Source organism: Salvelinus namaycush, chromosome 3 (genome assembly GCF_016432855.1).
Source record: "Salvelinus namaycush isolate Seneca chromosome 3, SaNama_1.0, whole genome shotgun sequence".
Classification (NCBI taxonomy): Eukaryota; Metazoa; Chordata; class Actinopteri; order Salmoniformes; family Salmonidae; genus Salvelinus; species Salvelinus namaycush.
Genome location: NC_052309.1, coordinates 52,159,817 through 52,181,190, shown reverse-complemented (window position 1 = coordinate 52,181,190; position 21,374 = coordinate 52,159,817). Strand labels below are relative to the sequence as shown.

Below are 21,374 nucleotides of genomic sequence, written 5' to 3'. Positions count from 1 at the left end.
AGTGAAGGAAGACATAGAGAGGGAGAGGGAGGGAGGAAGTGAAGGAAGACATAGAGAGGGAGAGGGAAGGAGGAAGTGAAGGAAGACAGAGAGAGGGAGAGGGAGGGAGGAAGTGAAGGAAGACATAGAGAGGGAGAGGGAGGGAGGAAGTGAAGGAAGACATAGAGAGGGAGAGGGAGGGAGGAAGTGAAGGAAGACTGAGAAGGAGAGGGAAGGAGGAAGTGAAGGAAGACTGAGAGGGAGAGGGAGGGAGGAAGTGAAGGAAGACAGAGAGAGGGAGAGGGAGAGAGGAAGTGAAGGAAGACAGAGAGGGAAAGGGAGGAAGTGAAGGAAGACAGAGAGGGAGAGGAGGGAGGAAGTGAAGGAAGACAGAGAGGGAGAGGGAGGGAGGAAGTGAAGGAAGACTGAGAGAGGGAGGGAGAGGGAGGGAGGAAGTGAAGGAAGACAGAGAGGGAGAGGGAGGGAGGAAGTGAAGGAAGACAGAGAGGGATAGGAGGGAGGTGGGAAGAGTAGAGGGCAGAGAGAGAGATCAATGGTAAGAAAGTGAAAGAGGGAGTAAAAAGAGAGATGGGATGGGTAACTCAATGGCTGCTCCCTCCCTCCCTCCCTCCCCCTCCTCCCTCTCTCTCCCTCCCTCTCTCTGATTCACTCTGAGGTCTGCGTTAGCCTTCATAAAATATGAATGTTGGTTGTGCTCAGAGCCATAATTGCCATCTCAGCCCCTGAATAATGGATGGCTCTGCGCTGTTCCTTCGCTCTCATTTACTGATGGTGTGGCTAACGCCATACAACTGCATGGCAAAGGCAGTAATGGCCGCTGTTTTGCATTCAATAGCAGAATTAGATTACCAGCAGTTACCACGACTCCTTCCCACACTGGTGCGCGCGCGTGTGTGTGTGTGTGGGTGAGTGTATGAGTGCCATCAGCCCCTGCCTTGTTAGGATATGCTAATGCCCAGTGAGAGATACTGTAGCACCAGGCGACCCAGGCCTTCTCCTAAGGAGAGAGTCAAGAGTGAGAGAGCCCCAGCACCACAGTGTGTGGAGAAGGCCAGGGTGCTAAACGTGGTTGCCGCTCTGAAGTGTAAACACATATATAATTTGTTTACGTGACTTTCTGGAAGTGATACTTGAGCTAATATTTGGGTTAAGCTTCGGCAGAGAAATGTCGGAATACATGAATGCAAGTCGAAGACTTTGCAGCGGTTTATCATTTATTAAGTATAAATCAATGGAGCACCATACACAGAGAGATACAATCTCCTCTAATTGGATAATGATGGACTTCCCTTAAACTGCAAGAGCACGTAAATAGTAAATAGCTGCTTTTTGTTTGAGCTGGTGGGTGTTTTATTGGGAAGTGCAGGGCAGAGGTCTACATTGGGCCAGACTGTGTGTGTGTGTGTGTGTGTGTGTGTGTGTGTGTGTGTGTGTGTGTGTGTGTGTGTGTGTGTGTGTGTGTGTGTGTGTGTGTGTGTGTGTGTGTGTGTGTGCATGTGCGTGTGCGTGTGTGTGTGAGGGCATGTGTGTGTGTGTGGGGCCAGAGTGAAGGGCATTTCCAGGGAGTCAGCTTGCTGTGCAGATGTGACCCCCTGACACAAGGGTCAGAGGTCAAAGTGTCCAAGGATTATATTAACCCCTCCTGCTCCCCTCCTTTCTCCCTGAGACCACACTGTCTGTCGACGCACATACGCACGCACGCACACACACACAACCACACACAGCCTGTAGCAGACAGACACCTCATTCTAGTCCAGCATGTTACTGCTGTTCTCACGATCATAGAGTGTCTGGTAGAAAGCCCTGCTTTCTGTGCTGAGAATCAAAATACACACGTTTATTAAGATATGAGCAGTCCTGCACTCTCCCACCACTAGCCCTCCATACCCATCTCACCTCTCCCTTCTCCTATCCTCTCCTCTCCCCTCTCTCTCTCTCCCTAGTTCCCCCTTTCCTCTCTTCCCTCCACCCCCCCCATCCCCTCCTCTCTCTAAGCAGAGAGTGTATCTGGTGTCGGGGCAGCTCTTTGTGTGTAATCCTTTCAGCGGTGGAAAAGGTCGGCCATGCCGTTATGACTCTTAACTGAGACGTGGAGGAGCGGGGAGGAGAGAATGGTCTCTGAACCCCCCCCCCCTTCCCCAACCCCTCTCCATCCCCTACCGTCACCCAGCCACTCTGATAATTGCCTTGTTTAATTGGAGGGCCCTTAACAACGTGTGACAGCACTGGCCTATCAATTATGAAAGCATAAGGTGTGTGTCTGTGCTGGCCTGCCTGTGTGTAAGGCACCCTGTGTGTAGAGGACGCTGTGTGTAAGGGACACTGTGTGTAGAGGACGCTGTGTGCTTGTCTCCATTTGCCCTGGTCAGGTTGAAACCTCTGTGTGGAGGGCTCTTCACCCCGGTAATGGAACTTGTCAGGCCGGGGGATCAAACATGGAGACAGGACGCAGCCGCCCATTAGGGGAGAGGGAAGTAATGGGACAAGCTCCGGGGCTGCTGCTGCTGCATGGGGTGTAGTGGAGGTGTCCGTGCAACTGCGTCTGACTGTGTCAGTGTGCGGGCGTACGTGTGCGCATGCGTGTGTCTGTGTGTATGCGTGTGTCTGTGTGTGTGAGCATTGTGTGTGTCTGTGTGTGCGAGCATTGCGTGTGTCCATGGCAGTAGCAGGCAGTATAAATCCAGTCTGGACGTGACAGTTTGCTTTGGGGATTTAGAGGGGCTGAAAACTGTGGTGACACTCACAAGGTTAAGCCTTAGCAGTCGGAGGAGTGCCCTCACTTTCCCTCGCTTTCTCTTTTGTTCTCTCTCTCTCTCTCTCTCTCTCTCTCTCTCTCTCTCTCTCTCTCTCTCTCTCTCTCTCTCTCTCTCTCTCTCTCTCTCTCTCTCTCTCTCTCTCTCGCTCTCTCTCACTCTTTCTCCCACTGACAGTTTTAGACAGCTGGGGGACTAGTGCAGCGGGAGAGAGAGAGAGAGGGAGTGACAGAGCGCAGGGAGGAGTGTAACAGGGGCGAGAAGAGGGGAGAGGAGAGGAGGCTGGAGATTAGCAGGTTATTGACACTCTAGCAGAGCCTGAACCCTGTAGTTTACACAAGAAGATCATACAGTTTCCCCTCGAAATTTGACATATGACTATTTTTTAAGCATTAATTCCGCGTGGTTACAGGGTTAAAACAGAAACAACTCAAAGGTTGACTGTTTAGGCTTAAATTCCTAGCGGTTAAGGTAACGCCATGGTTTGGGGTAGCCTTTAAAAAAATGCGCCCAGTGCTCGGCGGTCGTTTCTCTTTTCTTTTGGTGAGCAACGAGGAAGGCATTAATCAACGCTCTCGGGGCCTTTTCAAAACGTCTGAAATCGCCGTCTGTTTCTAGTGACCAGCCTGGGTTTATGAAGGCTACAGGACTGATCTGGGTACAGCCTAATCTGACCTGAACACCAAATAACGCGCAGCTTCTGGACAGGGGATCACACTGGCTGCCCGCTTAGTTACCGTGCAACATGGCATCAGAACTGGCGTTTCCCACGGACACGGGTTTAATTCACACGTACAGTAGACCACAAAACACTGTGCGGGCCAATGTGAATGGACAGAAAGTATTCCCAAACAGGCTTCGGCCAAGCGGGAACACAAAAAGGAATCAGGAAGAAGGAGCACTCTGTTCCTGAGTAATGTATTGATAGGACGTACAAACAGGCTTGCGTTTCGGGCATTATCGCCTTTATCAGAGACTTGTGTTGACTTGGATAACAATGTGTGGATGACGAAGGTAGAGGTGTGGTAGATCTAGCTCAGAGCTGCTCCCCTTTTGATTGAGAGACACAGCTGGTCTCTGGGCCTGGCCCGGGGAGGGTGAGAGTGAGGGGACGACAGGCCCAACAACTCAATTACCGACTCGTCTCTGTGGTAACGCTATCCCTCTAACACAGAGAGAGAGAGACAGCGAGAGAGGGAGAGAGAGAGAGAGAGAGAGAGAGAGAGAGAGAGAGAGAGAGAGAGAGAGAGAGAGAGAGAGAGAGAGAGAGTCAGAGAGAGAGTCAGAGAGAGAGTCAGAGAGAGAGTCAGAGAGAGAGTCAGAGAGAGAGAGAGAGTCAGAGAGAGAGTCAGAGAGAGAGAGAGAGCGAGAGAGAGAGAGAGAGAGAGAGAGAGAGAGAGAGAGAGAGAGAGAGAGAGAGAGAGAGAGAGTCAGAGAGAGAGGACTCCACATGGCTCACACCAGCCAGCCACAGAACATCCGGGCGAGGACGATGGTGTGAAGAGAGAGTGTGTGTGTGTGTGCGTGATCTTTTGAGGAGGCACAGCAGAGTGTGTGAAACAGAGGGTTTTATAGGAGAGATTGAATGTAGGTTCCTGTGAAAAACATGGTGTCTTGATGGTTCGAGGGAGAGCATAGACTTACAGTAGACAGTGTGAGGTTGTGTTAAGGTTGGGAGGAGCAGCCAGCCAGACAGAGAGAGAGAGAGGGTCACGGGGTCACGGTGCCTGTTCTGGGCGTTGATACGCCCTGTCACCCCGGGGTCAGACCCACACCAGCCTCTCTGTCTCTGGGTAATTAACAAGGCTGAGCCAGGCTCAACTAAAACTCGGTGTTGCCCGGGCTAACGAAGAAAAGACTAGTTAATGAAGTCTTCTCCGCTCTGCTCTGTGCAGCCCAGTCCGAATGCTCTGCTCTACTACTACTGTTCGGAGCCTGTCACTGTGCTAGCCTACACCCAGGCTCACACAGACACACTATCACTGCCCCCCCCGGTGACACAGAAGAGATGAGAGGAGAGGGGAGAAAAGAAAGAGAGAGAAGAAACAGAGAGCAGGGTCTGTGCCAGTTGTCCTCGGCATTTCATCAGGGCAAAAAAGAAAAGAGAGAAACGGAGAGGGGGAAAAAAGCAGAGAATGAGACAGAGGAGAAACAGAGAGCAGCAGTGGTAATGGCACATTGAAAGTGAGGTGAAATACCATGGTGCCATACTGATCCGGTGGTATGGACGCGTGGTAATACAAGTGTGTTAATTTAGCTGCGTCCTCCTGTTGTGTGGGCATAGTTTGGCTGGTTCGGCAATGTCCTCAGCCACCCGGTAGTTTTCCTAGTCCATTGGAATGTGTTGACATTTACACACACCACCCCTCCCACCCTATCCCATCCCAGCCTATTACCGTGGGTGTGTGTGTGTGTGTGTGTGTGTGTGCGTGCGTGTGTGTGTGTGTGTGTGTGTGTGTGTGTGTGTGTGTGTGTGTGTGTGTGTGTGTGTGTGTGTGTGTGTGTGTGTATGTTTGTGTGAGTGTGTGTGTGTGTGTGTGTGTGTGTGTGTGTGTGTGTGTGTGTGTGTGTGTGTGTGTGTGTGTGTGTGTGTGTGTGTGTGTGTGTGTGTGTGCCCGGCCCTCGCCAGCTGGAGCACCAAAACACAACCTGGATAAACTTATTTGTGGGTTTAGCACCCATCTGTGTGGGAGAAACTGTTTACTTCAGAATCCATCGCTGTTATTCTGGAAAATGTCACTGTATGTGTGTACATGTATGACAAGAAGGGAGAGGTTTTACAGAGATAAAGGAGTGTGTGTGTGTGTGTGTGTGTCGGCTGGGCCCGGCAGGCTGGTCCCTAGTGACCCTCTCTCTGTGAGAGACATGGCCACATAAGGCTGTGAATCAGTGGGTTGTCAAAACCGTCTCTGTCCAGCGACAGATGGACCTGCTCCACATTTCACCACTCTGCCTGTTACTGGGTGTGTGCGTGTTCGTGCACGTGTTTGTGTGTGTGTTTGTGTGTGTGAGGCTATGTGGACATTTTAGGATGCTGAAAGGTCATGGTCAGGGGGGAATCCTATGCCCATGACCTTCATGGGTCTCCTCGCTAAGTGACGAGCCGCTGACAGCACACACACACACACACACACACACACACACACACACACACACACACACACACACACACACACACACACACACATACACACACACACACAGATACACATACAGTACACACAGTCCAAAATCAATGTGGAAATTCTGTTGGGCTGCTACTGTGGTACAAGATTGAGCCACTGACCAAACCTTAATGACATAGGCAGAGTTTGCGTAGAAAGTGCACTGCTGCTCAATGGTGACAGACCTGGTGGCATCACGATATCATCTTTTTACGTCGCGAAATGCTTATGAGAAATTTTAACCCCCAACAGAACTCAGCCTTTCTGACTCTCTGTACTTTGCCTGTCCAATGGGCCGACTGACCTTCCCTCTGTGTTTTTCTACAGGTTCTTCCTGAAGTTTTTCCTGAAATGCAACCAGAACTGTCTGAAGAATGCAGGGAACCCGCGGGACATGCGCCGCTTCCAGGTTAAGAAATCACATTTCTTGTCCCTCTCTCTTTTTTCTTCCTCTCCTCTCTATCTCCCCTCTGGTCTGTTGACTTATCCCTCCTTCCTCTCCTCTCTATCTCCCCTCTGGTCTGTTGACTTAACCCTCCTTCCTCTCCTCTCTATCTCCCCTCTGGTCTGTTGACTTAACCCTCCTTCCTCTCCTCTCTATCTCCCCTCTGGTCTGTTGACTTAACCCTCCTTCCTCTCCTCTCTATCTCCCTTCTGGTCTGTTGACTTAACCCTCCTTCCTCTCCTCTCTATCTCCCTTCTGGTCTGTTGACTTAGCCCTCCATCCTCTCCTCTCTATCTCCCCTCTGGTCTGTTGACTTAGCCCTCCATCCTCTCCTCTCTATCTCCCCTCTGGTCTGTTGACTTAACCCTCCATCCTCTCCTCTCTATCTCCCCTCTGGTCTGTTGACTTAACCCTCCTTCCTCTCCTCTCTATCTCCCCTCTGGTCTGTTGACTTAACCCTCCTTCCTCTCCTCTCTATCAACCCCTCTGGTCTGTTGACTTAACCCTCCTTCCTCTCCTCTCTATCTCCCCTCTGGTCTGTTGACTTAACCCTCCTTCCTCTCCTCTCTATCTCCCCTCTGGTCTGGTGACTTAACCCTCCTTCCTCCCCTCTCTATCTCCCCTCTGGTCTGTTGACTTAACCCTCCTTCCTCTCCTCTCTATCTCCCCTCTGGTCTGTTGACTTAACCCTCCTTCCTCTCCTCTCTATCTCCCCTCTGGTCTGTTGACTTAACCCTCCTTCCTCTCGATCCGCTCTCTCCCTCCTTATCTCTTTTCTCCCTCCTCTGTTTCTTGTCTTCTCACTCTTTCAGGTCTGTTAGGTCTGTGCACGCACACGCACACGCACACACACAGCCAAGCATAATCTCTCTACCCTTGTCACAGTGCACATTAAAACCAACTAATACACACAGTGCAGCACCATTCTTGCAGACCCAGGGTCTCGGGGATGAAGTGGGGCTTAGGGATGAGGTGGGTCTCGGGGATGAGGTGGGTCTCAGGGATGAGACGAGTCTCAGGGATGAGTTGGGGCTCAGGGATGAGGTAGGTCTCGGGGATGAGGTGGGTCTCAGGGATGAGAAGAGTCTCAGAGATGTGGGTCTCATGGATGAGATGAGTCTCAGGGATGAGATGGGTCTCAGGGATGAGATGGGTCTCGGGATGAGATGGGTCTCGGGGATGAGGTGGGTCTCGGGGATGAGGTGGGTCTCAGGGATGAGACGAGTCTCAGGGATGAGTTGGGGCTCAGGGATGAGGTAGGTCTCGGGGATGAGGTGGGTCTCAGGGATGAGAAGAGTCTCAGAGATGTGGGTCTCATGGATGAGATGAGTCTCAGGGATGAGATGGGTCTCAGGGATGAGATGGGTCTCAGGGATGAGATGGGTCTCGGGATGAGATGGGTCTCGGGGATGAGGTGGGTCTCGGGGATGAGGTGGGTCTCAGGGATGAGACGAGTCTCAGGGATGAGATGGGTCTCAGAGATGAGGTGGGTCTCAGGGATGAGGTGGGTCTCAGGGATGAGATGAGGTGTGTCTCAGGTATGAGATGAGGTGTCTCAGGTATGAGATGAGGTGTGTCTCAGGTATGAGATGAGGTGTCTCAGGTATGAGATGAGGTGGGTTTCATGGATGAGATGAGGTGGCTATCAGGGATGAGATGAGGTGAGTCTCAGGTATGAGATGGATCCTTGGTAGGTATGTTCTGGTGAGGAGGTGGTTCTTACTGGTGGTGTTAAGGTGAGTCTCAGTGTTGAGGTGTACGTCACAGGCGGTTGGTGGCACCTTAAATGGCTGGAACGGAATCAATGGAATAGTATCTAACTCATCCAACATGTGGTTTCCATACCATTTACTCCCTTCCAGCCATTATTATGAGCCGTCCTCCCCTCAGCAGCCTCGCGTGTGTGTGTGTGTGTGTGTGTGTGTGTGTGTGTGTGTGTGTGTGTGTGTGTGTGTGTGTGTGTGTGTGTGTGTGTGTGTGTGTGTGTGTGTGTGTGTGTGTGTGTGTGTGTGTGTGTGTGGCCTTAGCCCTGGCTGTGTGTGTGGTTCCAGTCCAGTGGTGACAGTGTAATTAGAGGGAGGCTGGCAGGCCACAGAGAGGGGTTCAGACACAGACAGTAGGGTTAGTTAGCTATGCCATGCTCTTCTCTTCACGCCTCTCCTCTGCTCTCCTCCTCTCCTCTCCTCCACCCCTCCTCTTAGCCTGCCTTAATTGGGACCACAGAGGCAGGAGACCATCCACCTCTTTCTACCCTTTTCCATCCTCCCTTTTGCATTTTTCTCTCTTCCACCCCCCCTCCCCCCTCTCTCTCTCTCTCTCTCTCTCTCTCCCTCTCTCCCTCTCTCTCTCTCACTCTCTCACTCTCTCTCTCTCCTCTCTCTCTCTCTTTCCTATTCTTCCACTTTATATCTGTCTCTCTCTCTCACAACTAATGCACTGCACTCTCTTGTTATTTCATTTAGGGGGGGAAGAGAAAGGTGGGGGTAAGGGGGAGGGGAGGTAGTGGAAACATCTATTTCCTTATCTTTAAAAGCCAGAACAGAATTAGGAAGTGACCACTTGAGATATACTAAACCTCAATTCTGCTGACAGATTTATTATATGGGCACACGTGCCTGTGTGTTTGTGTTTTTGGTGTGTGTGTGTTTTAATGTGTGTGTGTGTGTGTGTGTGTGTGTGTGTGTGTGTGTGTGTGTGTGTGTGTGTGTGTGTGTGTGTGTGTGTGTGCAGCTCCTCAGAGTGTTTCTCTTATCGGAAGATGCCCTTAGTGTTTAAACAGTTGTGCAGGCTATAATCCTGTCTGTGATTGGACAGGCATTGAGGGCTGGCTCTGTCTATTGCTCCTCTTTGACTCTAATTATTGGGCTCTATTGTAGTGGAACTTCAGTAGACAGGCCTGTGTTTCCTTGGGCTTAATTAGCAGCCGGGCCCGTCCATAACTCACACACTCTAGGCCAGTGTAGTGTGGAGGAGAGGCAGGCAGGGGAGGGACTGTGTGTGTAGACTGTGTGTGTATACTGGCATATGCAACTCAAAACCAATAACTCTTCAGAAATGTGCTCTGTGTGTGTGTGTGTGTGTGTGTGTGTGTGTCTGTGTGTCTGTGTGTCTGTGTGTTTCTTCATTCACTGACATGAGGTGCGAACATCTCCCTTGTGTCCTCAGCCCAACCAGTGACATGCCTGCGGTCTGAGAAATCACGGAGAACTTTGTAAGATACTCCAACTACAAGAGAGACCAAGGGAAAGAGAGAGAGAGGGAGAGAGAGAGAGAGAGAGAGAGAGAGAGAGAGAGAGAGAGAGAGAGAGAGAGAGAGAGAGAGAGAGAGAGAGAGAGAGAGAGAGAGAGAGGCTGACAATGAGGGAAACAGAGAGAGGGGAGGTAGAGCTGTGATCTTCTTTGGGGATTGAGGCAGGGAGTTCAGGCATGGCGGGCTGTGTGGCAGCCTGAAGAGACTAGCGTGTGTCTGGCCCTGGGAGACCAGCACTGGTGTTTGCCAAGTCCTTTTCAAGAGAGGCAGGAGCCTCTTGAAGCTGCAGAGCAATTGAAACGAGAGGCTCTTCTGAGCTCCAGGGGAGTCCCCCTAGCCCAGCCCAGCTTAGCCCAGTCCAGCCCGGTTTCTATTGGCCCCACAGTAATGGCACTCAGCAGCAACACAGCACAGTTCGCTACTACAGCAACCCATTAGCTGCCTCCCATTGTCTCTGGGCACTCGAGTGAGGGACGCTTTTAATTAAATTAATCTGCATGTCAGTCTATCAGCCAGTGGTCCCGGGGCCCAGGGAGAGAGGGAGAGAGGGAGCGAGAGATGAAGACACACAAACACACAGCACAGGAGGACATGCTGCAGGACTTTGATAAAGACACGGGGGATCGAGAGCCGCGTGTGTGTGTGTGTGTGGAGGGGTGTGTGTTTGTGTGTGTTCATTAGCACAAAGAAAGGGAAGGATTCGAGAGGAGGGGTGCTGGAGGGGGGGGGGGGGGGGGGGGGGGAGGGGGGGCAGGAAGAGTGGAGTTAAAGGAAACACGGTCTCTGTTTGTTTCTCCAAGGTGATGAGGGCCAGTGTTAGTTTGGATTAGAAGCATGTTGTTGTTTCTTGTCCAGTGCTGCAGTTTTCTCGAGCAGCACAGGGAGAATGTCGAGGTGAACACACACAGACATGTACAGTTGAAGTCGGAAGTTTACATACACTTTGGTTGGAGTCATTAAAGCTCGTTTTTCAACCACTCCGCAAATTTCTTGTTTTCAAAGTCGGTTAGGACATCTACTTTGTGCATGACACAAGTAATTTTTCCAACAATTGTTTAGAGACAGATTATTTCACTTATAATTCACTGTAGCACAATTCAAGTGGGTCATAAGTTCACATACACTAAGTTGACTGTGCCTTTAAACAGCTTGGAAAATTCCATAAAATGATGTCATGGCTTTAGAAGCTTCTGATAAGCTAATTTACATAATTTGAGTCAATTGGAGGTGTCCCTGTGGATGTATTTCAAGGCCTACCTTCAAACTCAGTGCCTCTATGCTTGACATCATGGGAAAATCAAAAGAAATCACCCAAGACCTCAGCCATCATACCACTCAGGAAGGAGACGTGTTCTGTCTCCTAGAGATTAACGTACTTTGGTGTGAAAAGTGCAAAGCAAACCCAGAACAACAACAAAGGACCTTGTGAAGATGCTGGAGGAAACAGGTACAAAAGTATCTATATCCACAGTAAAAGGAGTCCTATATCGACATAACCTGAAAGGCCGATCAGCAAGGAAGAAACCACTGCTCCAAAACTGCCATAAAAAAGCCAGACTACGGTTTGAAACTCCACATGGGGACAAAGATCGCACTTTTTGGAGAAATGTTCTCTAGTCTGATGAAACAAAAATAGAACTGTTTGGTCATAATGACCATCGTTATGTTTGGAGGAAAAAGGGGGGGGGGCTTGCAACCCGAAGAACACCATCCCAACCGTGAAGCACAGGGGTGGCAGCATCATGTTGTGGGGGTGCTTTGCTGCAGGAGGGACTGGTGCTCTTCACAAAACAGATGGCATCATGAGGAGGAAAATTATGTGGATATATTGAAGCAATATCTCAAGACATCAGTCAGGAAGTTAAAGCTTGGTCGCAAATAGGTCTTCCAACTGGACAATGACACCAAGCATACTTCCAAAGTTGTGGCAAAATGGCTTAAGGACAACAAAGTCAAGGTGTTGGAGTGGCCATCACAAATCCCTGACCTCAATCCCATTGAAAATTTGTGAGCAGAATTTGTGGACACCAGCTCTGTCAGGAGGAATGGGCCAAAATTCACCAACTTATTGTGGGAAGCTTGTGGAAGGCTACCCGAAACGTTTGACCCAACTTAAACAATTTAAAGGCAATGCTACCAAATACTAATTGAATGTATGTCAACTTCTGACCCACTGGGAATGTGATGAAAGAAATGAAAGCTGAACTAAATCATTCTCTCTACTATTATTCTGACATTTCACATTCTTAAAATAAAGTGGTGATCCTAACTGACCTAAGACAAGGAATTTTTACTTGGATTTAATGTTGGGAATTGTGAAAAACTGAGTTTAAATGTATTTGGCTAAGTTGTATGTAAACTTCCGACTTCAACTGTACATGTCGACAGACTACACTCATACACACTGTCTTTCTCAACACAATGGCCTCATATGAAAATCCATTAATAATGCAGATGAAGTCCTAATGGTTCATTATCGAAAATGCGTAAATTTTCTATCGGAGTTTCAGGATTTACATGACATGTTGTTCGGATTGTCCTTGTATCACTCTACTGGTCTAGTTTGAGGTTGTAGATGCAGTGCTTTGATCTGGAGGGTAAACTATACCTCCCAGTGATGTGTATTGTCGAGGTGACACCCTGGTACTTAGTTAGATCTGTCCTAATATCCTAACCTTTGAACTCTCTGTGTGTGTGACTGTGTCCAGGTGGTGGTGTCTACTACGGTCAGTGTGGATGGACATGTCCTGGCCGTCTCTGACAACATGTTTGTCCACAACAACTCCAAACACGGCCGCCGGGCTCGTAGACTGGATCCTTCGGAAGGTACGCCGTCATACCTGGAACATGGTAGGCACCCTCTCACTTTTCTACTGTACGGCTGTCTGTCTCTCAGTCTGTCTGCCCTCTGGTCTGACCGTCTGTCTGTCTGTCAGTCAGTCAGTCTACAGTATATCAGTCTGAGTCTCTGTCTCTCTGTGTTTGTCTGTCTGTCTCTAGCCATTTGCCTTGGTGTGTGTGTGCGTGTGTGTGTCTGTCTGTCTGTGAGTGTGTCTGTCTGTCTGCCTGTCTGCCTGTCTGCCTGTCTGCCTGTCTGTCTGTGTCGGGGACAGCTCCGCTATTGTCACACGGAGAAGAAGCAGTCTTCCTCTAGTAGTAGAGCAGAGACCCCCCTATTAAGATAATAACATGTTATCTGGCCAGATGGGTTTGTGGCATGAACACTAACAGAAGCAAAAGGTCCCCTCCATTCATCTCCCTCTGTCCAGGTGCAGGGTGGGGGAGGCAGGGTGGCAGGGTGGGGGAAGCAGGGTGGCAGGGTGGGTGAGGCAGGGTGGCAGGGTGGGGGAAGCAGGGAGGCAGGGTGGGCGAGGCAGGGTGGCAGGGTGATGGAGGGCGAGTGGCAGGGTGGGGGGAGGCAGAGTGGCAGGGTGGGGGAAGCAGGGTGGGCGAGGCAGGGTGGCAGGGTGGGGGGAGGCAGAGTGGCAGGGTGGGGGGAGGCAGAGTGGCAGGGTGGGGGAGGCAGAGTTGCAGGTTGGGGGAAGCAGGGTGGGCGAGGCAGGGTGGCAGGGTGGGGGAGGCCGAGTGGCAGGGTGGGGGGAGGCAGAGTGGCAGGGTGGGGGGAGCCCGAGTGGCAGGGTGGGGGGAGGCCGAGTGGCAGGGTGGGGGGAGGCCGAGTGGCAGGGTGATGGAGGCCGAGTTGCAGGGTGGGGGGAGGCAGAGTGGCAGGGTGGGCGAAGCAGGATGGCAGGGTGGTCGGAGGCAGGGTGGCAGGGTGGGCGAGGCAGGGTGGCAGGGTGGTCGGAGGCAGGGTGGCAGGGTGGGCGAAGCAGGGTGGCAGGGTGGTCGGAGGCAGGGTGGCAGGGTGGTCGGAGGCAGGGTTGCAGGGTGGGCGAGGCAGGGTGGCAGGGTGGTCGGAGGCAGGGTGGCAGGGTGGTCGGAGGCAGGGTGGCAGGGTGGGCGAGGCAGGGTGGTCGCAGGCAGGGTGGCAGGGTGGCAGGGTGGGCGAGGCAGGGTGGCAGGGTGGTCGGAGGCAGGGTGGGCGAGGCAGGGTGGCAGGGTGGTCGGAGGCAGGGTGGCAGGGTGGGCGAGGCAGGGTGGTGCAAGGCAGGGTGGCAGGGTGGGCGAGGCAGGGTGGCAGGGTGGTCGCAGGCAGGGTGGCAGGGTGGGCGAGGCAGGGTGGGGGGGGGGGGGGGGGGTAGAGGAGAGCCACAGCACAGGGACCCTGTCAGATCGCATGCTCCTGCACTTTATTATCTTATGATTAAATATGCACCACGGCCAGACGAGACACGCACACACACGTAAAACACACATGTAAAACACACACGTAAAACACACACATTCACACGCAGCACACACATGCGTTCGGCGCCACACAGGAGTGAAGGAATCCCTTTGTGCGCTCAGCATGCATAAGCACACAAGAACATTTACCAGTGTGTATCCTGTATCACAGACAGACGATGGTGTGCAGTGAGAGGTACAGTAGGAACATGGCTGTGAAGACTTCAGCCCACTCCCCTTCTCCACATGTGTTCAGTGGTGCAGAGGAAGGGAGCCTCATTAGTACACTAACCTGTCTCACTGGTCAGGGAGGGGATGGGGACAGATCTGTGTAAATGAACTTCTCCCTACATAGGAATAAAGATCTCAAACGCAACCTGCTCCTCCGGTGCCAGGGTTCCTCCGTGTTATTTTCTGTACACCACAGTTATGTTAGCCTGGGTGCCAGTCTGTTTCTGCTCTCTTGCCAACTCCTTCGTTTTGCTTGAGAATGACTATGGAGAAGACACAAACACAAACAGATCTGGGACCAGGCTATAGTTATGTTGGTTGCTTTGATACAACACAATAGGCTGAAGATGACGCGCTTCAGTGCCCTGACAGGTCATTGGTTCACATGGTTGATTGGTTTGTTTTATTTATCCTCCTCTGTTACAGAAGAGACACGACCTGTTTTCCCAGATGATGAAAAAACTATATGTGTTAATGTTAATGTAGGCCTGGTTGTCAGGGAGTTGTCAGGGCGTTGTCAAGGCGTTGTCAGGGCAGATCTACCTCGAGACATGGTGATGAGACACACACACACACGCACGCACGCACGCACGCACGCACGCACGCACGCACGCACGCACGCACGCACGCACGCGCGCGCGCACGCACGCACACACACACACGGCCATATGCATCACAATGGATTACCATTGACAGCTCCCCTTCTCAATAATAGATGGGTAAAATTCACTTTTTCCCTCATTGCCAAGCAAAAAGGCTTTTCAGGGGGCTCTTAAAGGATGAGACGGAACAACAAAACAGTCATTTCCCCAGTGGCGCCTGCTGTCTTTGATTGCAAGTACGCTTCACGAGGATCAGCAGGCTTAAGGCAGCACACATATTTCCTCAGAGGCCTTAACCCCGAGTCTCTCTCTGTCTGTCTGCAGGACTACAGACCCAGGGCCAGCCAGGCCCTCGCAGGTTAGAGAGAGAGGAACGCTTAACGCCTTAACACTACAGCCACGCATGCCGTCGCCACAGCCACTGGGCTGTTTAGACAAATCCAATCACTTTCTCATTTTGTAGCAGAGTGATTTAGGAGTGAGGCGGAATATGTTTTCTCATGCTCCTCATCAAACGAGACATATGATGTGCTTATTTTTCCGCTGGCGTTGGAGGGGGTGATAAGCCTTGGATGGTCTCCTGGGGTCAGGGGAAGAAGCTGCTCTGGCCTGAGCATAGAAGAAGTCCCTGTTGTAGCGATTTAAATGACGTGGTGATGGTGCTGCAGTCTGCTCTTCCTCCATCTCTGTGTGACAAGGAAGAGCACTACAACAGGACTCTCTCTGTGGCCGTCACACACACCTGTGGATGGATCTGAGAGTCCTGAACCCCCCCCCCCACACACACACACACACACACACACACAGGGACACACACACTTCCATACACACGCCCCAGCAGCCTGCAGACAAAGGTCCGTCTGCTAAGAGAATCCTGCAGCAGGGAAGACAGGGGAAGCCTGCCCACGGACAGGAAGAGAGAGAGAGAGAGAGAGAGAGAGAGAGAGAGAGAGAGAGAGAGAGAGAGAGAGAGAGAGAGAGAGAGAGAGAGAGAGAGAGAGAGGGATGGAGGGAAAGCGGAAAAGGGGACCCCCAGGGGTAGCGGAACTCCCCAGGCGACCTGGGGGAAGAGGAGGGACGGCAATCTGTCCCTGGTGGAGTTACTGTACTGTATGAGTGGCCCCACGTGTGGCTGCCTGCCTGTGTGTGAGTCCATAGTTCTGCCTGTCTATCTGTCTGTCTGTTTGCACAGGGTTAAAGGGTGTTTGTGTGTGTTTATGGCTAAATGTTTGTTTTTTATGTTCAGTATGCATTTTATTTGACTGTGTGTGTGTGTGTGTGTGTGTGTGTGTGTGTGTGTGTGTGTGTGTGTGTGTGTGTGTGTGTGTGTGTGTGTGTGTGTGTGTGTGTGTGTGTGTGTGTGTGTGTGTGCGTGGGTGCGTGCGTGCGCACGTGTGTGTGTGTGTGTGTGTGTGTAGTATGTTGCAAGCGAGCAGCACGGGGAGCAGATGGTGAGGAGAAAGGCTGGGAAAGTTTAATCCTATCAGATGGATTGGCGCTCCTCCATCTGGTTAATCCACACAGAATTTCAACACGGGCGAAACAGGCGATTTAGGCCAAGATTACTGTCACAGATTGCTGGCCCAGCCCCTCCTCATCCCTCCTAGTTTACCACTGGGCCAAATTGCATTATGGTCGGGCATCCACAATAAGCAAGGTAGGAGAGGAGCCTCAGCCTGAGAAGAGAGACTCATCTCAGTTTATCCCACTGAATACTACTGGATTACTTTTCCTCTCGCAAAGCTGACCTGACCAATAAATGTAAAATAAAGAAGATTAAACATGTGTTTATTTGAGGTTTGAAAGGCTATATTTTAATTTTAAGGGAAAATCCACTCAAAAACGATATTTTGGTATTTTTTTCCATTAGTCCGCCGTTGATACAGTTCCAAAATGTTTTGCATGTCAGCAGTCAAGTTCTCAAGATCTTGAACCTTCAAGAAGCAAAGTGTCCCCGGCAGCATCATCATCATGAGAGAAGTGTGAGAAGTGTGTTTTGCCGCAATCTTAAAAGACTTTAAAGAGGCACTTGGTGTGATTTCCAGCTGTATTAGATGCCCTGCTTTTCTGCCTGTTCTCCATTCAGAGCTGTTAAAACCACCATCACTCTTCTGTGGGGCATGGTGTGTGTGTGTGTGTGTGTGTGTGTGTGTGTGTGTGTGTGTGTGTGTGTGTGTGTGTGTGTGTGTGTGTGTGTGTGTGTGTGTGTGTGTGTGTGTGTGTGTGTGTGTGTGTGTGTGTGTGTGTGTGTGGAGCACGGTGCTGCACTCTTAGTTGGATCCAGCTGTAGGAGGTTTTTGTATGTTTTCGGTTTCCTGCTTTGGCCCCATGCTTATAGACTGAGAGGTGTCAAATCACAAGAGGCCATTTTCTAGCACACACACACGCGCGCACACACACGCACACACACGGCATGTATATATGCGCACACACACAACGAGCGCTGTGACCCTGTGTTCCCGTGGGAGAAGGTTGGGAAGCCCCAAACCTCACTGTGACCCGGGAACACAGCCATACCTCCTGTCACCAGCGTGATACGGTGTCAAAGTACAACATCATCTACAGCCTCCCTCTCCATGCAGAATACAGTACCACAGGTCTAGATCTAGGACTACTGCGTGCGTGCGTGTGTGTGTGTGTGTGTGTGCGTGTGTGTGTGTGTGTGCGTGTGTGTGTGTGTGTGTGTGTGCGTGCGTGCGTGCGTGCGTGCGTGCGTGCGTGCGTGCGTGCGTGTGTTTCTGCGTCCTTGCACACATACCACACACACACACACTTGAACATGGAATGTCCTGTTCCTGTGTTATTCCCTTTAAGGCTCAGTGCTCCTGCTAATGTCCTTTACTTGTCCGGTGTGTCATCAGTGTTCCCATGTTCTTTCTTCGATGTTATTGGGCTACTTGATTATTACTGTGTAACTAACCTCCTAGACAGAGGTGGTCTAACCGTAAGCTGCCTGTCTGTCTCTCCCTCCCTCCTCCCCGCCCTTCTCCTCTCCACCTCCCCTCCACTGCCCCGTACCTGGAAGCAGCTGCCCCCTGCATCAAAGCCATCAGCCCCAGTGAGGGCTGGACAACAGGGGGCGCAACTGTCATCATCATAGGGGATAACTTCTTTGACGGCCTCCAGGTCATCTTTGGCACCATGCTGGTCTGGAGTGAGGTGAGTACATGACGATACACACACACACACACGCGCAAACTCTCATCCCTCCACACAAACAGCCCCTGAATATTGACCATTGAAGTGTATTGCATTGTCTGTCTTTGCAGTTCACAGTACTGAAGGTCATGACAATACATTCTCTACATTTCCATCCTGAAAGGGGGAGTGAGTCAGTCCAACTATGCCAGCTGTGGTAAAGGCCATACCACTCTCCCCCCAGATGAAACCAACTCACATAAAACACTGATGGAAATATCAACAAACCATCTGGACCAAAGAGAATTCTGTGGCTGTTGAAATACTGTGAAGTGTAGCTTTCTTCCAGAAATATGAAGCAAGACTTTTGACTTTTGCAATTCTGGTTTTGAAACTTTAGAAGAAACAAAAGCCCTGTGTTCGTTCAACTTACACAACCAAATAACAACGTTTACTGTTTCCACGACTTCTGTCCATTTAACAGACAGGTTATTTAACATACATGCAGTGAGCATTTTCATCAGCAAACAAAAGCACAGTTGGAATAACCCATTTTCTCCTGTGCAATACATTCCAATTGAATTTGACCTTGCACACTCTCTGCGATGGTGAGGAGTGGTCCTGCCTCAGCCATTAAAATGTGTAATGGTATAAAAAGCCTCTGGTTGCTGGTGGAGTGTCTTTATTCTCCCTGCAGCAGAAGATCTGAATATGAAAGGCAGGCTAAGCGCTCTGTAAGGGACAGTTTAAAGGCATGTAAAATGCTGGTGGCTGTGTGGGCTGTAAAGACGGCGCTGGTGTGTGTGTGTGTGTGTGTGTGTGTGTGTGTGTGTGTGTGTGTGTGTGTGTGTGTGTGTGTGTGTGTGTGTGTGTGTGTGTGTGTGTGTGTGTGTGTGTGTGTGTGTGTGTGTGTGTGTGTGTGTGTGCCGGAGCTAGATTGCTCTCTCATCTGTGTGTTGTACGCCTCACGCACACACCATCACACACACTCCCATCTCTTGGAGCTCTCCAGTCATCACAGGGGCCAATCAGAGGACAAATTCAGCTCCTATTTATTCAGCGCAGCTCTCTGATGTGCTTCTGATCCTCTCAATTAGCTTCCATATAGGACTGGAGACTGGAGCTGGGGGATGGCGACTGGAGACTGGTGGCTGGAGACTGGGGGGCTGGAGACTAGAGACTGGGGCTGGGGGCTGGAGACTGGGAATGAGGGCTGGAGAGTGGGGCTGGAGACTGGAGACTGGAGCTGGAGACTGGAGACTGGGGCTGGGGGCTGGAGACGATCTGGGGGCTGGCGACTGGGGGCTGGGGACTGTGACTGTGTGCTGGAGACTGGGGCTGGGGGCTGGCAAGTGTGGCTGGAGCATGGAGACTGGGGCTGGGAGCTGGAGACTGGGGCATGGAGACTGGGGCTGGGGCTGGAGACTGGGGCTGGGGGGAATATAAGGGGGATATGTTATGTTATTGCTACCATTAGCAAGTGCAGTGAGGAATAGTAAGGTGAAGGTTTACATACTGTTTAAGTACATCTTTATGTTTGGCCACATCAGGATGAGTAGACCTTACACCTTACGCTATGGTCTACATCTGGAGCACGTTTATAGCAGAGCCCGCTCAGCCCTCTCTCTCCTCTCCCAGTAGCCGGAGGGGAGTTAGGGGATCGAGGGGGGTTAGGGGCTGGAGGGGGTTAGGGGATGGAGGGGGGTTAGGGGCTGGAGGGGGTTAGATGATGGAGGGGGTTAGGGGATGGAGGCGGGTAAGGGGAGGGAGGGGGGTTAGGGGATGGAGGGGGGGTAAGAGTTTGGAGGGGGGTTAGGGGATGGAGGGGGGTTAGGGGATGGAGGGGGTTAGGGGATGGAGGGGGGTTTGGGGATGGAGGGGGTTAGGGGCTGAAGGGGGGGTAAGGGGATGGATGGGGGTTAGGGGATGGAGGGGGGTTAGGGGCTGAAAGGGGGGTAAGGGGATGGAGGGGGGTAAGGGGGATAAGGGGATGGATGGGGGTTAGGGGCTGAAGGGGGGTAAGGGGATGGATGGGGGTTAGGGGCTGAAGGGGGGTAAGGGGATGGGGGGGTTAGGGGCTGAAGGGGGGGTAAGGGTTTGGAGGGGGGGGGTAAGAGTTTGGATAGGGGTTAGGGGCTGAAGTGGGGGTTATAGGGGATGGAGGGCTGGAGGGCAGGGCGAGCCTTGTAACTGTAGTGCTGGTAAAAAGCAGCCTGAACGAGGCCAAAGTTGATTTCCTCTACCTGCCATTCAGTCTGCAGGCTAATGAGCTGATCCAATCTTCAACACACTCCACTCTGCTCTCCTCTCCCCCGCCGGCCAGGGATTCAGCTATAATAATCACTGCTTATTTATTAGACTTTTAAATTGCAGAACCATGTTGGCATAATGTTATTAATACACGGGTTTCGAGTCCCACACATGCTTGCCGTTAAACGCTTGGCTCTGTATTTTTGTTGTATTTATTCTTTTAATTTGTAGAATAATTGCAGCTTTATTCAACCTTGGCTAGTGGAATAGGAACCTTTGCTACAGTAGTTCCCCAGCGCCAAAGGGGTTCAGAGCCAGTCATGGTCATGGGGTAATGGCTGAAGCCAGGGGGAGAGAGACGGGACGGGGGTCAGAAATAGCACTGATTAGGCCTCCAGGGGCAGATTTGCCTGAGTTGTCCAGCTGCCCTGCCCTGCCTGTTTACCCACCCTCAATCCTCAGCCCAGGGTTTATTTTAGAGGACATGGACAGAGGTAGAGGTAGAGGCAGACCCTCCTGTCTCCTCGCCCCGTAGCTCTGAAGTAAAGCCATTGGTGGAAAAGCTACCCAATTGTCATACTTGAGTAAAAGTAAAGATACCTTAATAGAAAATGGCTCAAGAAAAATGAAAGTCACCCAGTAAAATCCTACTTGAGAAAAAGCCTAAAAGTATTTGGTTTTAAATATACTTAAGTATCAAAAGTAAATGTAATTGCAAAAACATATTTAAGTATCAAAAGTAAAAGTATAAATGATTTCAAATTCCTGGATAGCCAGGGGCACACTCCAACCCTCGGACATAATTTACAAATGAAGCATGTGTTTAGTGAGTCTGCCAGATCAGAGGCAGTAGGGATGACCAGGGATGTTTCTCTTGAAGTGTGTGTATTAGATAATTTTCCTGTCCTGCTAAGCATTCAAAATGTAAGGAGTAAAAAGTACATCATGTTCTTTAGGAATGTAGTGAAGTAAAAGTATAAAGTTGTTAAAAATATGAATACTAATGTAAAGTACAGATACCAAAAAAACCGACTTAAGTAGCACTTATTTTCAAGTATTTTTAATTAAGTACTTTACATCACTGAGTATAGCCTACTTAGAACTACTACTCCAGTGTCCCGTCTTGTCCTCAGTATTCTCTGCTGGTCTCAGAGGCCGGTTGGTTGGAGTGCTGTTCGGCCCTTGGTCCGATGTAGGAAGTGCCGGGGCCCCACAGTGTGTTTCCAATTACCGCCCTCCCATACCGGAGAGGCC

The 21,374-nt window shown here is 51.0% G+C and overlaps 1 protein-coding gene across 13 annotated transcripts in view; it reads left to right on the top strand.

The window, feature by feature from the left end:
• The window catches only part of LOC120044410 (transcription factor COE1-A), a 140,625-nt gene that overhangs the window by 84,599 nt on the left and 34,652 nt on the right, over positions 1-21,374 (top strand). For 5 of the 13 annotated variants that reach the window (XM_038989053.1, XM_038989058.1, XM_038989056.1 and 2 more), the window contains 3 exons: positions 6,245-6,326; positions 12,321-12,438; positions 17,761-17,891. In XM_038989053.1, the coding sequence (XP_038844981.1) occupies positions 6,245-6,326; positions 12,321-12,438; positions 17,761-17,891 (331 nt within the window). Of the gene's footprint in view, positions 1-6,244; positions 6,327-12,320; positions 12,463-17,757; positions 17,892-21,374 lie in introns of all 13 variants that reach the window. The other 8 variants (XM_038989057.1, XM_038989054.1, XM_038989050.1 and 5 more) reach the window with 3 other exon arrangements.